The 15,816-nt window shown below is 41.1% G+C and overlaps 4 protein-coding genes across 6 annotated transcripts; all 4 read left to right on the top strand.

The window, feature by feature from the left end:
- The first annotated feature begins 28 nt into the window (after positions 1-28).
- LOC111797030 (putative cyclin-A3-1) lies at positions 29-4,603 on the top strand. Of its 3 annotated transcripts, XM_023679893.1 has the most exons (12): positions 29-96; positions 224-266; positions 345-543; positions 693-844; positions 2,032-2,408; positions 2,829-3,061; positions 3,172-3,247; positions 3,356-3,432; positions 3,528-3,561; positions 3,640-3,789; positions 3,873-4,007; positions 4,154-4,603. In XM_023679893.1, exons 5-12 carry the CDS (start codon positions 2,055-2,057, stop codon positions 4,223-4,225), a joined length of 1,131 nt encoding a protein of 376 aa, XP_023535661.1. In that variant the 5' UTR covers positions 29-96; positions 224-266; positions 345-543; positions 693-844; positions 2,032-2,054; the 3' UTR covers positions 4,226-4,603. The 3 variants fall into 3 exon arrangements, 2 of the variants coding, with proteins under 2 accessions (XP_023535661.1, XP_023535660.1); XR_002815468.1 differs by lacking the exon at positions 29-96 and having other exon boundaries at positions 183-266; positions 3,881-4,007; XM_023679892.1 differs by lacking the exon at positions 29-96 and having other exon boundaries at positions 183-266.
- A 1,620-nt stretch (positions 4,604-6,223) lies between these two features.
- LOC111797028 (isoflavone 2'-hydroxylase-like) lies at positions 6,224-8,524 on the top strand. Its single transcript, XM_023679890.1, has 2 exons — positions 6,224-7,216; positions 7,712-8,524. Exons 1-2 carry the CDS (start codon positions 6,248-6,250, stop codon positions 8,327-8,329), a joined length of 1,587 nt encoding a protein of 528 aa, XP_023535658.1. The 5' UTR covers positions 6,224-6,247; the 3' UTR covers positions 8,330-8,524.
- LOC111797032 (MFP1 attachment factor 1-like) lies at positions 8,494-9,304 on the top strand. Its single transcript, XM_023679894.1, has one exon. It carries the CDS (start codon positions 8,599-8,601, stop codon positions 9,055-9,057), a length of 459 nt encoding a protein of 152 aa, XP_023535662.1. The 5' UTR covers positions 8,494-8,598; the 3' UTR covers positions 9,058-9,304.
- Positions 9,305-13,705: 4,401 nt separating this feature from the next.
- LOC111797739 (F-box protein GID2-like) lies at positions 13,706-14,740 on the top strand. The gene has a single exon (XM_023680855.1). It carries the CDS (start codon positions 13,969-13,971, stop codon positions 14,527-14,529), a length of 561 nt encoding a protein of 186 aa, XP_023536623.1. The 5' UTR covers positions 13,706-13,968; the 3' UTR covers positions 14,530-14,740.
- The last annotated feature ends 1,076 nt before the right edge of the window (positions 14,741-15,816 follow it).

The raw sequence follows: 15,816 nt of genomic DNA, 5'->3' as shown, positions 1-15,816 counted from the left end.
GCATAATGATTCATAGGGAAATTCCCTGCCATTTCCTCATGAAGAACGCTCGTGCCATTACCCTAAAGCCAAACAAATGGACGGATGAGATATACAGTTTTGGTCCTAATTTCTCTATTTGATTTTATTCGATTTTACGGTTTAAATTACATATTTTATATTATACAATAATTCTGCATGTCGATTTATTGGATGATTATTAATTAAAGAATCACTTTAATAGGTTCATGTGAAGCAGCGATGGTAGCAATGAACATGGCAAAAAGGTACTTTCGGCGATGAGATTGGTAGCGATTATGAGGGCTTTTCTTTTTATATATAATTACTGTTGAACATGACGACAGGATATTCAACATGAAACTCTCGGCACCGAATCTCTGTTCTTTCGCGATCTAAGGAAGTAGCTGTGGTGATATGAAAAGCATCAGTCAAAATTGTAAAGTTTTCTGTGGATTGTTCGATGTTAGGGCATTTGAAGGCGATTTGTCGGAGATCACGACGCTCTGCGATGCGGAAAACTTGAGGGAGGTGCTTGTGCGCAAGGTTAGTCGTGCTGTTTTAATTGATTGATCCTTGGATTCTACTGCTATTTGGTCCTCTGCGCCTCAATTTTAGAGTTCGAGTCGATAATGGAGCGTCTCTATTAACTTGATTCTTTTGTCCTCCCCTGACCGACCGACCTCCCGTCCTAGATCGGCCCACTCGCGGGGTGATTATGGCACCACAGCCTCAAATTTCATCGACATTTCACAGCGGAGTGACCTCTTTTCCACCAATGCCTAGAAATCTGGCCGATTGTTCCGGACGGAGATTACAGCGGTCCTAGAATCCGGCGAACATTCGGGTAAAACTCCACTTACGTACTAATTTGAATAGAAACACTCCCGTTAAACGAACCAACAGGAATGCATTATCACAAGACTTGGCGGTTGTCTCATTAGGCTATAAAGCTTGGGCTGGGCCAACCCATGTCGGGGGGGGGGTTTAACTTTACACTGTGTCATAGGGATACTACATGTAACATTTGTCATTACTGAAAGAGGGTAAGAGGTAGCTGCAAAGTGGTGTCCCCCTCACATTTGACTTCCTGTCATAAAACGCGTGGAATTTTTAAGCCCCCAAAGTACATAATAAGTATAGAATCTACATTTTCTAATTACAATGATGTGAATTTTAGACCACTTTTTCTAAGTTTTTGCCGTTTCAGGCCTGCATGGTCAACATATTCATCTTCTTCCCACATTTTCCCCGTATGAAACCTTTTGATCTCACAATCCACCTCCTTAGGAGGTCCAATATTCTTTCCACACTCTTATAAGATTTCGTTGCATATCGTCGTTAGTCTCAAATTTTAAAACGCATCTACTCGAGAAAAGTTTCCACATCTTTATAAGAAATATTTCGTTTTTTTAGGGATTTCACAATCCACCAACTTATAATGCCCAACGTCCTTGAGATTTGGGATATCATAATCCACTCACTTAGGGGGCCAGTGTTCTGACAGGCATACAAGCCCACCACTTTTAGTTTTTTTCATTTTAGTCGGTTGTCGTCACCTTTAAGTTTAAAACATGTCTACTATGAAGAAATTTTCACACCTTTAAGAATGTTTCATTCTACTCTCTAATCGGCATAGAGAGATGACGTATAAAAGAAAGTGGTAAGTAAAATTTAATGAGTAAATATGTTATTTAATTTAAAATAAAGTATTAGTTTATTTAGATGGATGGATTCAATGATTGGAAAATAGNGTTTTAAGATGAAAACCCGGGAAGTACCAAAATGGGGAAAGTCTAAAAAAAATTTCAAAATTGGGGCTAAAATCTGAAGGGGCTCCGGGGAATGGAAGAGCGCGCAATCTTAATGTTTCTGCAGATTTGGTTTATTTGGTTTGGTTGTTTCGAAAACCAAAACTGGCGCCTCTCATTTGCCCAAAATCTATTCCCAATTTCTTCCTCAGTACATATTCAACCCGCGCCAAACCCCATCCCTCACTTCTCCTTCTCACTTCCTTTTTCCACCCCTTTTCAGATCCCACTTCCACTCAAAGTACTATGGCGGACAAGGAGAATATATTTCGTCTCACTCGGGCTTCTAAGAAGAGGTTGGCCGAGGCTGCTACCCCCGACGACCGCTCCTCCAACAAGAGGCGGGTCGTTCTTGGAGAGCTTCCTATTTTGCAGAATGCTTCTTCTTCCCTCAATCGGAAGTCCAGGTCTAGAGCTAGCAGGCAGAGACGGAGACTGAAATCAAGGGATATTGCGGGGACAAGTGCTGCTGCTGCTGCTGCTGAAATCAATCCACTTCCGCAACGTGATGTCACGTTATCAGATGAGGGCAATTCGGAAGACCCCCAAATGTGCAGGGGTTACGCCTCTGATATTTATGACTATCTTCGCGCAACGGAGGTCTGAATCTTTCCTCCCCCTAACTAATTCTCCCGCTTGTTTACTGCAATTTGTAGAAACTATTTCTATTTAATTATTGATTTCCTGCTCTGCTATTGATTCGAATATTCAGTTTAATTGCTTCTACTCTACTATCAAGATTAAAATTAAAGTTAGACTTAGTCATGGGGGTTTTCTTAGGTATGGATTATGTTGACCCAATTTTCACAAACACTTTAGCGCCGATGCAAGAAGATTGGTTGCCCACTTTGTGTGTGCGTGTGCGATCTTGCTTTTAATCTGAATAGCCCCATTTCTTTGATGTCCTGACATCTGAGATTAATATGGAAGTGTGTGTTTATTTGGTGTTTATGCTTTTTTTATTGGGGGTTTATGCTTCCTTGGACATTTTCGTATGCTAATTATTATTTGAACATCCAGACTGATCCAAGAAGAAGGCCCCTACCAGATTACATCGGGACGGTGCAAAAAGATATTAGTGCCAATATGAGGGGAATTCTGGTGGATTGGTTGGTTGAAGTTGCAGAAGAATACAAACTAGTTTCAGATACACTATACCTCTCTGTTTCATATGTTGACAGATACTTATCTCTAAATGCAATCAGCAGGCAAAAACTTCAGTTGGTGGGAGTTTCTGCCATGCTCATTGCCTCGTAAGCCCATTCACAACCCCTACACTGTTCTGTTGTGCTCTGGTACTGTCTTGCTTCACATAAAACCACCCATTGACATTGTTTCTTTTTGTATGCTTGTGTGTACGTAGAAAGTATGAAGAAATTAGTCCTCCACATGTTGAAGAATTTGTTTATATCACCGACAATACCTACAATAGAGAAGAGGTAATTCTCTACGCGTCTATTGTTCAATTTTCTGTCGCTCCTCTGAAAGGTTCGCCATAATCAAAGTTGGTTGAATTACAGTTTTTTATATTTATTTTGATTCTGAAGGTGGTTGAGATGGAGGCTGATATATTAAAATCACTGGAATTTGAACTTGGAGATCCCACAATAAAGACATTTTTAAGGCAAGTGCAGTGGTCTATCTTTTACTGTTGTAATTGTGAAAAATGTGCAGCACTTGCGTGGTTTGATAACTTATGAGCATTATTCTAATGTGCAGGAGATTCACAATGGTTGCTCAAGAGACTTATGAGGTAACATCCTAATCCTCTGTTGATTGTAAAGATGTCTAACATGATTTTCAGTTATTTATTTCTTATTGGTTTTTGCAGTTTAATACATTGCAATTTGAATTCTTGGGCTACTATCTTGCTGAGTTAAGCCTACTAGACTACAACTGTGTCAAATTTTTACCGTCCCTCGTTGCTGCATCTGTTATATTTCTAGCACGATTTATGATCCAACCTAAGAAGCATCCTTGGGTAAGCTTTTTGGAACAGGGTTGTTGTGCATTATATTATTTTTGGTAGGGATTGAGCATTTGTAACATATGTATATCATGTAGATCTCCAGGTTGGAGCATTTTACTGGATATAAGCCAGCTGATATGAAAGACTGCATTCTACTCGTACATGATTTATACCTTAGTAGAAGAGGAGGCGCTTTGGCAGCTATAAGGGAGAAATACAAACAACACAAGGTATTTTGATGGTTAAATCTCCACTTTTTTTTCTTTTTCTTTTTGCTGGATGGAAAGTTTCTTATTATATTATGAAGTTAAGATTTAGTTCTTGGAATTAAGCACTGTTATGAATACGTATTTCATGGATTCCTGTTTTATTGCAGTTCAAATTTGTGTCTGTCATGCCTTCACCTCCAGAGATTCCTATTCCATATTTTGAAGATGTTAGAATATGAATGTACAAGATGACAATAGTAGTTAGGAACTTACGATATGGAGTGAATAGAAATTTATATCAGATAGGAATCTGAATTCCAGAGGCACGGTTCAGTTTTGATGTGCACAGGCTCTATAAGGCATTAGCCGATGGGCGAGTGTCCAATTGGAATGGAACATTTTTTGTGCACTGGAAGGCAAGGCAAAGCAAAGCAAAGCATGAAGGCAAAGCTGGCATATTTTCCCACAACATTTTATGCATTTTCTTCCCTTGTAAAGATGTTTCGAAAAACAGATAACCCAATGTGGCTCACTTGTTAGATTTTAGGGTGTGTTCAGTATTGTACAAAATTCAGCAATGCTCATCATGCATTGGGCCAGAAGCCCATTTGAAAGCATAGAGTTCTCGTTTTCCTTTTCCAAGTTTGAGTCGGCAATGTACACAAATGCCATGTCTACTAATTGCAAGAGCTAAAAAGGGAGGCTTGAAAAACATCAAAATAAAGCCATATTGTTTGTCGTCCAAATCCCTTCGACAAGGATTGGCAGAAGAGGGAAAGGCAAAAAGAATAGAGCCAAAATGCATATTCTACAAATGCTTTACGTAGCCTTGAAAGTGACGGACCCTCTTGCTTCAGATGTTGAAGGGACTGAAAGCTAGAAAGAAAAGCACGATGGAAGAAAGAATATTAAAAAGGCTTGCGCTGAAAAGGAAAAGTGGCCTCGTCTCGTCTGCTGTGGTGCTGTTTTGCAGGTTGTCTACTCAATTGCATTTAAGCTTACACTTTTTCTTCAGCCATCACACTGCCCTGCCATACAAAGCCATATGACTTTTCCTTCATTGGGAGACTTTTGCCTCTGACCTTTCCCTCCAAGTAATCTGAGAAGACCATTGTTGAGAACTAAGCAACTGGGTTTCATCCCCTGTCTCTCCATTTCAATATGCCATTTCCACTCTCCATGGAAGCTCGGCTGCTTCTGTTAATGGCGGTTTTCACTCTTCTGGTCTCCGGGGAAAGCAAAGCGGCAATGGGGGTCGTCGTTGCCGTCCAACATCCACCTTCAAATATGCAGGAGAATCCCCGGAAGAAGCTGGCATCGCCATCGTCTCCGCCGCCGTGGAGTCAGTCGTTCAATGCGCTCTTCGCAAGCAAGAGGAAGGTACCAAACACTTGGGATCCACTCCACAATCGCTGAATTGAAAGCTCTCTCTCTCTCTCTCTCTGGCTGTTCGAATCCATCGAGAGGAATTGGATTGCATCTGTCTGATTATTTTGGTCAAAATGGTGGTGTTGACTCTATTGAGAGACGTGGCCACGTGGGCTTCTGGTTTGGTTGCGTTCCTTTAGCTCGTGAATTCGGACACCTACTCGCTCCCAGCCTTTTTCTGGGTGCAACCTTTATGGGGAAATGCATCCATCCATCCATCCCTTGTTTTTCTTTTTTCAAAATTATTTTTGTAAAATCCAATTAAATATAGAACTCTTCCACGTATATCATATCTATTTTTCAGCTTCTTCAAAATCCATGTGCGGCGTGGCCATGGTTTTTTCTGGTCTTCAAAACTCTCTCTCTTTTTGGTCTAGATAATATTTTGAATACTGACGCTATCTAATTTAATGGGTTTAGATAATATTCTAGATCATATATAACCGTCCAACCTCACTCTCGGTAGATATTGTTCATTGACTCGTTTACTTTGTATATGTTTACACATCTTGTGTATCTCATAATCCAACACACCATCTAGCATCTGACTTTAATACCATTTGTAATAGTTAAGCCCACCACTGCAAGCCTACTTAATTGTATAGCCACATAGCATTTTGGTATTTTTGTTCTTACAATGGGAATGCCTATCTGTCTTATTTACCAACAAAAGAAATAGAAGCTATAATTTAGAAGATCACGCAGTCTACTTTTATTTGGCACATTTCTCTCTCACTTGTTATCATTTTCTTCAGTTCATTCTCAAATATCTTCTAATATATCCGTTCCCTAACTCTAGCTTATCCCAATTCCCCACCGTGCTATATAAAACCATGCAAATTGAGACCATTTTGGATATGCACCTGCAACAACTTCCAATATATTCATCCATGGAGGCTAGCACAATTACATGGCTCTCTCTCTCGCTTCTCTTCACTCTTATTCTTATTCACAAACTCAGAAAACAAAGCCCCAGAAAGTGTCCACCCAGCCCACCATCGCTTCCTCTCATCGGCCACCTTCATCTCCTCAAACAACCTTTCCACAGAGTGCTGCAGGATCTCTCCAACAAACACGGTCCAATTTTATCCCTTTCAATCGGTTCCCGTCCCATGGTGGTTATTTCCTCCCCCACCGCCGTCCGCGAGTGCTTTACCAAAAACGACATCGCCTTCGCCAACCGCCCTCGCTTGCTTTCTGGGAAGTACATGAACTACAACTATACCGGTGTGGCTTTTGCCTCCTACGGCCACCACTGGCGCAACATGCGCCGCATAGCCACAACAGAGCTACTCTCCAACCACCGCCTCAACACGTATCTCAATATACGAGTGCAAGAGCTCAAATTATGGGTCAAGAATTTGTACGGCGCGACAGGGGAAAGTAGTGATTTTGTTCGATTGGAGATGCAGTCCAAATTGAACGAGCTTTCTTTTAATACTGTGATGAGGATGGTGAGTGGGAAACGTTACTTTGGTGTAGATGTTGAGGATGTTGAGGAAGCTAGGGAGTTTAGGGAGATCATGAAGGAGCTTCTTCAATTGAGTGGGGCGTCGAATCCAGCTGATTTTTTGCCCATTTTGAGACTCTTTGATTATCAAGGACTTGAGAAGAGGATGGTGAAAGCCAGTGGTCGAGCTGATTTGTTCCTACAAAATCTGATTGATTGCGAGCGGGAAAGGCGAGCTTCTCCTTGGCCGGAAGAAAAACATGGAAACAAGACCATGATTCAGAGCCTGCTGTCCTTGCAAGAATCTCAACCTCAATATTACTCCGATGATATCATCAAGGGTCATGTTCTGGTAACTTCAATCCCTCCAATTTTTAATTACGTGAGATCATACGTAGTTTCGTACCTTCTTTATAAGGGTGTAAAAAACTATTTCTAGCCAAAGCGTTTTAAAACCTTGAGAGGAAAATTGGTAAGGAAAAGCCAAAAGAGACAGTATCGTTGTTACAAATGGTGTCAGAGCTAAACACAGGACGATGTGTCCGCGAGAAGTCTTAGTCTTGAAAGGGGTAGACACTAGGTGGTGTGCCTACGAGGGCGCTGGCCCCAAACGAGTGGATTGTAAGATTGAACAAAACATTATTTACAAGGGCATGGAATTCTCTCCCTAATAAGCACGTTTTAAAACTTACTCATAAGAAAAAGTCCAAATATGACAATATCTAGCGTTGGGTGTATGCCCATCGGTTTGCTGCTTCCAACCACCATTTGTGACGTGACAAACACTTTAATATTATTTGTTATTTTGACATCATAAATTGTGAACTTTGGTGGTTATCTACTGCAGACGATGTTGGCTGCGGGTACTGATACAACTACAGGAACAATAGAATGGGCGATGTCGCTGCTTCTGAATCATCCCACGATAATGAATAAGGCTTGGAGCGAGATAAGAGAGTGCGTTGGGGAGAGTCGGCTGGTGGAGGAAGGCGACGTTAGCAGCCTAAAATACGTGGAAGCCATAATCTACGAGACTCTTCGACTGTTTCCAGTAGCTCCTCTGTTGGTGCCACACGAATCCTCTGAAGAGTGTAGAATTGAAGGATTTGACATACCCAAAGGCACGATGCTATTGGTGAATGCATGGGCCATCCATAGGGACCCTCAACTATGGGAGGATCCCACTAGCTTCCGACCTGAGAGGCTTCTGAATTGGGAAAGTGCCGAGTCCCACAAATGGGTGCCGTTTGGAGTGGGGAGGAGGGCTTGTCCTGGGGCTGCCCTCGCCCACCGTGTCGTGGGCTTGACATTGGCCACTTTGATTCAGTGCTTTGAGTGGCAGAGAGTTGGCGAAGAGCCCGTAGACTTGTCCGAGGGAACTGGAATCACTATCCCCAAAGCCATACCTTTGGAGGCAATGTGCAGAGCCCGTAGCTCCATGCTTCATTTACTCTCTCTGCTTTGATTTTACAACTTTTTTTTTTTTTTTTTTTTTAATCTGAAATAGTAATTAATATTAAAAGAAAAAAGAAAAAAGAAAAAAAGAATGAAACGATCGATGGCCGAAACGCAGCGAATAATTTCGACCGTCGGATTCGCGATAATTAGTTCACGGTGGTCCGCAATAATATCCCTCTCCCTCCCTTGGGTTTCTTCTTAAGTGAACCTGCCCTTTTCCAATTCCAAATCTGAACCTTCTTACGCTTTTCCTGTTCTACTCTTCCCATTCGCATAATGTCTGAGCCCGAGATCGCCACCGTGCCGACCACCGAACAGGATTCCCCAGGAGATCAGGCTAAGGAGTCCCCCAAATCATCCAAGTCTTTTAGCACCTCCTTTAGTATTTGGCCGCCTTCGCAGCGCACTCGTGACGCTGTCATCAAACGCCTCATCGAGACGCTCTCCAACCCCTCTGTTCTCTCTAAGCGCTATGGCACTGTACCCCATGAAGAGGCCACCGATGCAGCGCGTCTTATAGAGGAGGAAGCTTATTCTTTCGCCGCTGCTAAAGCCAGCGCCGACGACGACGGGATCGAGATCCTTCAGCTTTATTCTAGGGAGATCAGCAAGCGCACTCTCGATACTGTCAAGGCCAGAGCTGCGTCCGATTCTACAGCTGAAAACGGGTCGTCTGCTCCTGTTGTATCGACCACCACCGATAAGGAGGAAACCCCATCTGTTCAAGAATCCTGATTTCTCCAGGGTTTTGTTCTCGTAGAATGTGAATTAGGTTTTCAGACTGCTTCTTGAGGGTTGCTTTTACGGAGATCTGTTTGTATTGCTTATGAATGTCTGATACTTACATGAGAAACATAACCTTTGAATTTCAAAGTCTAGGACCCCCGCCCCTTTATCATGACTCCTGTTGTGCTTTTCTATTTATTTTATGAGTTTTACAATTTAAAGCTGTGGTTTCATGGCATAAACTTGTTCTTGATCATCTGTGTTCCCGAGCATGTTTTGATTAGAATGTGGCTAACTCATTATCCCGGCCTCTCCATTGATATTTAATTTCCTTGCATAGTATTTTGTTTCATTGCTCCTGCTCTGGTTGTATTGTGCTCAACTATGATTCTATAAATAGGGCTTTAGTTGTAGTACATTGACATTACAATCCGCTGCTTGGCATTGTAAGAAATTAGAGAGATTTAAATGGCTTTTGTTTTTAGGTGCCCTTGGAAAATAGCTGCAACCCTTTGTTCCTATTGTGGTATATTTAAAGTCACTACATTGATGCATGAACCTCGTAGTTCATGGTGGAAGAATGCAAGTTGTCTGATCTTCATGTTTAGTTGGTTATGGATTTTGAACCTGCGTATTGATTAAAGCTCCTTGCAGCAACCCTTTGTCAAACCCCTGGTGAAAAATGCATCTTTGGGATTGCGCGATTTGAGCTGTTTGTGCAAGGNCCTTTTTTTTTTTTTTTTTGTCTCATAATCCCATGTCTAAACTATTTCTCATTTGTGATCTTGATACCATGGGCATTCCTTTGATGTTCTAAATTTGTTGACCACGAATTGTTCCCTGTGCTGTAGTGCTTGTGTTCAGTAATGCTTCACTAGATTTTGTAGATTAGCTTACTTCAAGTGGGTGTAGACGAGTATTCTTGGGGAAGTGTTTGATTTATTCTTTCAATTAATCAAATACAGATGTGTCTATTTGTTTGCCTATGCTTCCTCTTGATGTGGTATCATGCATTGCTAGTTTTCATTTTATGTTTCTGAAGTTCTTTAGATTTGTATTGTGCTGTATGGTGATCTACTGGAAGACTTATATCTGTATCAAATGAGTTCTGAATCCAAAAGGCAAGTTCTTGATGTGCACTGTGGCATCAGTTTTTTTAGCTTGTACTGCATTTTTCCACCAGATTTCTCAAATGTCATTGTCTTACACTACAAGTTTACCAACCATCTACGGTATAGTACATTCATATTCATTTTTACCATTCATTTACTTCCTTTCTCTAGCTAAACGAAATAGGCTGGATGGGTAACTTATACCAAATGAACTGGGTTTGAGATTGATATGGGGCAGTGAATATGTTTGGCTTCGGTACATGTTAATGCTTGTTGAATGAATTTTCTCATGGTTTATGTATATGAACAGGATGTATTTTGAGACTGAATGAGCTTCTCCAGAATCAGGGAGTACATGCTCTGCCTCTGGTTTAGGTACCCAAAATAGAATCACCTCGACCACTCGTAGATTTATGGATGTTTCTGTGTGAGCCGTCTGGCGTATAGAGATGAGTGTTCGGCAACGAATTTGATCACCACGGTCGTAGGCAACTGTGCTTCCAGAATTGTAAGCACCGGTTCACTGTCTCGCCTTGTCTGCGTGGTGCTCATATTTCCTATACAAATCTCGAAAAGCATTCAAGAACATGCCTCCATTCCCCCATCTTGGGCATTTGAAATAGAAGGTAAAAGGCAAAACATTCATGGATTGAATCCAATCCATGGGTAAAGTTGTGTGCTGAAACCATTTTGGAAACGCTGCTGTGATTGCAAGGAAAGGCTGTTTAGCTTGAGAAAACTACAAAGAAGAAGGAATCTTATTCAAATCAAATGCTCATGTAAGCACATACGAAACTAACAACAAAAGAAGTGATGCTTTTAATCTTAAGTCATCAAACACTAACACACAAAACACGGGATTCCAATTCCAATGTTAATTAACTAAACCCAAATACAAATATAAACAAAACCAATAAAAAGTGGTCAAACAAAATCTCGATTTCCACTTTGTTTCCATGTTGAAGCAAAGCAAGGATCTTCTTTCTAGGCCTCCATCCAGGAGGGCGCCGCATCCATCCATTTCAGCCCTAATCTAATCCAATCTTCCTCCATTTCTTCTACTCTTCGCTGTCCAATTCCAATGGTCAAATTTAAAGCTTTGTCCGTTTGTCTGATGCGATTGGAATCGTGATCGTGATCTATGTTTTTGGTACAAGAAAACAAAATAATTGAAACTTACGTTATTCATGACCCCAACTCTGTGATACGAATAAATGCAAAAACAAGATCTCCCTCGCTAAAACTGGTATAAAAGTTTCAATTTTGTGTATAATTGTACAAAACAATGAAGAACAAGAAGAAGAAGAAAAGGCAAAAACGGTCAGTGCCCGGGACCTTTTTTACTAGGCCCAGACGCCAACACGAAACTCAAGCTCCTAAATTCACTGTGACTGCTGCTACTTAATGAATTAACTTGGTCCCTAAAAGCTGCCACTCCAATTGCCTCCACACCTCCCATTTTCTCCTTCCCATCAGCTAACTTCTCTGAAACTGATCTCAAGGTTCTGCCCTCAACCGTTAGGAAATGGGCCGACGCCACCATTAACAGAACACCCACAACAAAACAGACACGCTTGCCTGATGCTGTGGCGCTCATTTCCATTGCCATTGATGTCTCGTAGAGTTGCTAAGTTTGTGAGTCTCAGTAAGCGAATTCGGGATATATATATGTGTGTGTGTGTGTATAAGGTAAAGGGCGAGTTGGTTTTGAATTGGGAAGAATTTGGACGGTTAACGTGAGATTATTTGACACTGCTGCCTTCCAATATTTAAGGCTTTCAAATACTCGTGACAAGATCGGTAATGTTCATCGATTGGGGGAATGGGTATTACGGCGTTTTCCCTTTTTCCTTTCTTGCTGTTGGGAGTTTGACTTTTGTTAAATTAAACGATACGCCTTGCGTTCAATTGTGGAACGAAATTGAAGCAATTTTCTTGATTTGGAATGGACGAATTTGCAGTGCAACCCCCACGCCAAGTTTTGACTTTGGTAACCCAGTGGATACTGAGGCAACCTGGTTGGATGTGATTGGTGGGTGGTTTCAAAGCTCTCTCCTTTTTGTGCTTAGAATATGGAACTTCTTTTCCTTCAAATGAAACTTTTGACCTAAATTTGAGATGCTAATGTCTTCCAATTGAGGTTGGTCGATTTGACAACTACCTTTACCTCACCGTCGTCCCCACCACGACGCTCTGCTTTTTGCAGACACAAGAAACTCAAAAAAGCTTACTTTCCGGACACAGTAGCTTTCTTCCACTAATTACTCTTATCCAAGTTAATAACTTGATAATATAGATTTAAAGAGACAAACCCCCCATAAATCAATACCTCATACTTCAATGTCTTCAAACCTTAGGCCATAATTTTCGTGACTTTTGTTCTAATTAAACCTGTAAAAGAAATTTCAATGAGTGCCACCATGTATAATTTATTATAACCCAAATGGGGGAAAGGAGCTTTTGGCAACGCTCGTGATCGAGTTGCCTTATTGACCGAATGGTGGAAAAACACAGCGGCCCTTGCCGCCGCATCCGGCGGTTGCCACGGTGGCCACCAACTTTGAGTTCACATTAGTAGCGAAAAAATGTGAAACCCCATTCTTGGATTTGTCCTGTGGGTCACGGATTCAGATTGCACCGCCCACTCTCCCGGAATTCCTGATCGTTGATTTTGTGTGTTGTAAAGTGGGTTGTTGGAGAGTCGGAGATGGAGATATTCAGTATTTTTCATTCCCCTACACATATATCTATATATATAGATATACATAGATATGCGTGTATGGTGATTAGTGAATGATACACGTTCCTTTCAAACACCATTTAGATAGACAATGAAGTCCATCGTTTTCATTTAGATCATCTCAATTCTATGGCTCCTTGACCACACCAACGGGTCTCCTCCGACCAAAATAAACAACATCTATTAGCTGTGTGACAATGTAACAGCCGTCCTTTTTATTTTATTGTAATTGGGAGTTTTTAAACGAAGAGGATTTTTTCTACTATAAACAAAACCAAATCAATATTAAGAGTGAGGCTTAATTATTATAAATATTTGTTAAATAATCATTCGAGAAGAAAAAATAAATAAAAGGATAAGAATTGATTTTGTTTAATTTCTTTAGAGAAAGTATTGGTATAAAAATGCATGTTTTGAGGCAAAAAAAACCAAAAATCAGGATAGAAGTATGAATGTGTAGCGGTAATTAAAAGCAATAGAAAGCTACTTTAATCCCAACTCCCAACCATTTTACCTTTACCTTTATTTGCATTTTTATATTTCATTTCGTGGCCTTAAAAAATAGTTGAACAACCAATTTGTAATGTTGTACCAAAGTCAACTCAAATCTACATGATCCATTAAACTCATTAATGTTTTGTACTAGATTAGTATTACAATTTTGAATAATGTAATGAATATTTAGAAGAAAAGTAAAAGAGAAGGGCTGGGTGGAGGTGTATCCAAACAGGGGGGGAGGGTTAAGGAATAGGAATAGTAGGAATAGGAATAGGAATAGTAGGAATAGGAATAGGAAGCGTGGTATATCGGGGTTGAGGAGTTAGGTATCCGTGAAAACAAACATGAAAATGGTGATAATGAGAAGGAGACAGAAGGCGAAGAGAGAGTTGGTGAAATTGGGGAAAAGACATCCGCATCCAGGTGCATTCAATTCTCATCTTGTCCTCTTCCTAACTCTTCAAACCTTATGCTTTAACTCCTTCTTCCTCAATCCCTTTTCTTCTTCACGGTTTCTTTTCGTTACTTGTAAAGGGCTAAGAGGGTTTTCGATTTCTCTGGTATTTGGAGATGAAGCGAGTTGTTCCGGAGGGGAAAGGGGATCGGAAGACGGAGAAGAAACCCAGGGCGGTTTCCCATGACTGTGATGGAGGAGGCGTCTCCGACAAGACTGGATTTATGAATTTGGATGATAATTTGCTGTTTGAGGTTTTTAAGCATGTGGATGCCACGACTCTGGCCATGGCGGCCTGTGTGAGCAAGCAATGGCACAAAACCGCTGAAGATGAACGGCTTTGGGAGCTGATCTGCACTAGGCACTGGGCTAACACCGGCTGTGGCAATCAACAACTCCGATCTGTAGTTCTGGCCCTCGGTGGCTTCCGCCGCCTTCACTCGCTCTTCATCTGGCCTCTTACCAAGCCCCAGTCCTCCTCCTCCTCCTCCTCCTCCTCCTCCTCCTCCTCCTCCACATCTTCGTCCGCTTCCTCCTCGTCGCCGTGGTCTCCGTTCCCGGCGATGATTGGGTCGAAGCCGCCAGCCCGGTGGGGGAAGGATGAGGTCCATCTCTCACTCTCGCTTCTCTCAATTCGATACTACGAAAAGATGAATTTCAGCAGCAGAGGCAGATGAAGGGAGCTCCATCCATGTTCAGTCCCCATTTAACCATTTTCCTTTTTCAAGTTTCCCGATTGAATTTTCCCTTTCAATTCAATCTGTTCTGGATTTGATCTGGGGTTTGTTTGTTTGTTTGATTTCTTTTTTCTTTTTGTGGGTTAATTAGATGTGTATCATGTTCATGTGTGTACTCTATGATATAAGATAAGATAACATTAGTTTCCAACTTCTGTCTCTGGTTTATTTATATGTATGAAGAAGAAATGAAAAAAAGAAATGGAAAGTCCGGATGAGTCTGTGATGCAGATGAGATGGGAAGAAGATGGCCCATAAATGGAATACCTGTGATTGATCAAGAAAATGATGAAGGGGGGAAAGAGAAGAGATGACAGGTGTAAAATTAGGGGCGTGGCCTTGCCTTCCCAGGTTTGCGTTGGGCTGTGGGACAAGCGATTGCCAATGCCCCATTCGCCCCCAGACAAATAGCATAAGACAGAGCTGAGTTGCCTTTTGGAAAAATAAGAGAATACAATGAGATCTCACAATACCCATACCCATCACCCAACAGCCATGCCCCTATGTGTTCATTTCTCATAGTTGCCTTCCCTCTTTTGCGCTGCCTTCCTTTTTCATGGAATCTACATATTATCATTATTATTATTATTATTATTCCGGGTCGGGTATGCTAGAAGGTATAATATCCAAGCTCCAAGCTACCGTTTTAATGTTAAAATTAGTATTGAATTGAAGAATACAATAGAAGTATGAATCATTTATGAGCGCGTTTGTAGGGGAGATGTTGAGATCAGTGAACTGACTCGATAGCTTGGTGGAAGTTTAATTACTCGTAAGGGTAGTTTTGTTGATCATTGGCTAAGCCTCATGGTCTGTGAGGACGTTACTTTCCGTTTTCTTGAACGTATGAGACTAATAGTATAACATATTGGATAAGGCAGCATTGGGAATCAAATGGGAATGTTTGGGCTGTAGATACTTCCTCTGGCCCAGATGACGCTGGTGTTCAATTTCGTTTCGGCCCACGCCCATATATATTCTAGTACCACTCATCTTGCGACAACCAGGTATGTCCGAGGTGGTCTTAAAACCAATTTCATGTATAGTTGTACAATGTTCTGTATTTGAATAGAATAGAATAGAATAGAGAGTGTCCAATTGGAAAAATTTTAAATTAGCTATTCATTTCATTTAGCAATTTTAATTAATTTATTTTTGAATATAATAAAAAGGTGTGCATAATAAGAGCTTGGGAGGCTAAGATAGTGGATATAGTACGTAGGAAGA

The sequence above is a fragment of the Cucurbita pepo genome, chromosome LG06, assembly GCF_002806865.2.
Source record: "Cucurbita pepo subsp. pepo cultivar mu-cu-16 chromosome LG06, ASM280686v2, whole genome shotgun sequence".
Lineage (NCBI taxonomy): Eukaryota > Viridiplantae > Streptophyta > Magnoliopsida > Cucurbitales > Cucurbitaceae > Cucurbita > Cucurbita pepo.
The sequence above is the reverse complement of the archived record's forward strand: the minus strand, read 5'-3'. Positions and strand labels throughout refer to the sequence as shown.

What these genes read in the sequence shown, in the direction of transcription:
- LOC111797030 (XM_023679893.1), top strand. Translation starts at nt 2,055, where the DNA reads ATGGCGGACAAGGAGAATATATTTCGTCTCACTCGGGCTTCTAAGAAG. An exon ending in TCTGCCATGCTCATTGCCTC is followed by an intron (nt 3,062 to 3,171) that starts GTAAGCCCATTC and finishes GTGTGTACGTAG; the next exon opens with AAAGTATGAAGAAATTAGTC. An exon ending in ATACCTACAATAGAGAAGAG is followed by an intron (nt 3,248 to 3,355) that starts GTAATTCTCTAC and finishes TTGATTCTGAAG; the next exon opens with GTGGTTGAGATGGAGGCTGA.
- LOC111797028 (XM_023679890.1), top strand. Translation starts at nt 6,248, where the DNA reads ATGCAAATTGAGACCATTTTGGATATGCACCTGCAACAACTTCCAATA. An exon ending in TCATCAAGGGTCATGTTCTG is followed by an intron (nt 7,217 to 7,711) that starts GTAACTTCAATC and finishes TATCTACTGCAG; the next exon opens with ACGATGTTGGCTGCGGGTAC.
- LOC111797032 (XM_023679894.1), top strand. Translation starts at nt 8,599, where the DNA reads ATGTCTGAGCCCGAGATCGCCACCGTGCCGACCACCGAACAGGATTCC.
- LOC111797739 (XM_023680855.1), top strand. Translation starts at nt 13,969, where the DNA reads ATGAAGCGAGTTGTTCCGGAGGGGAAAGGGGATCGGAAGACGGAGAAG.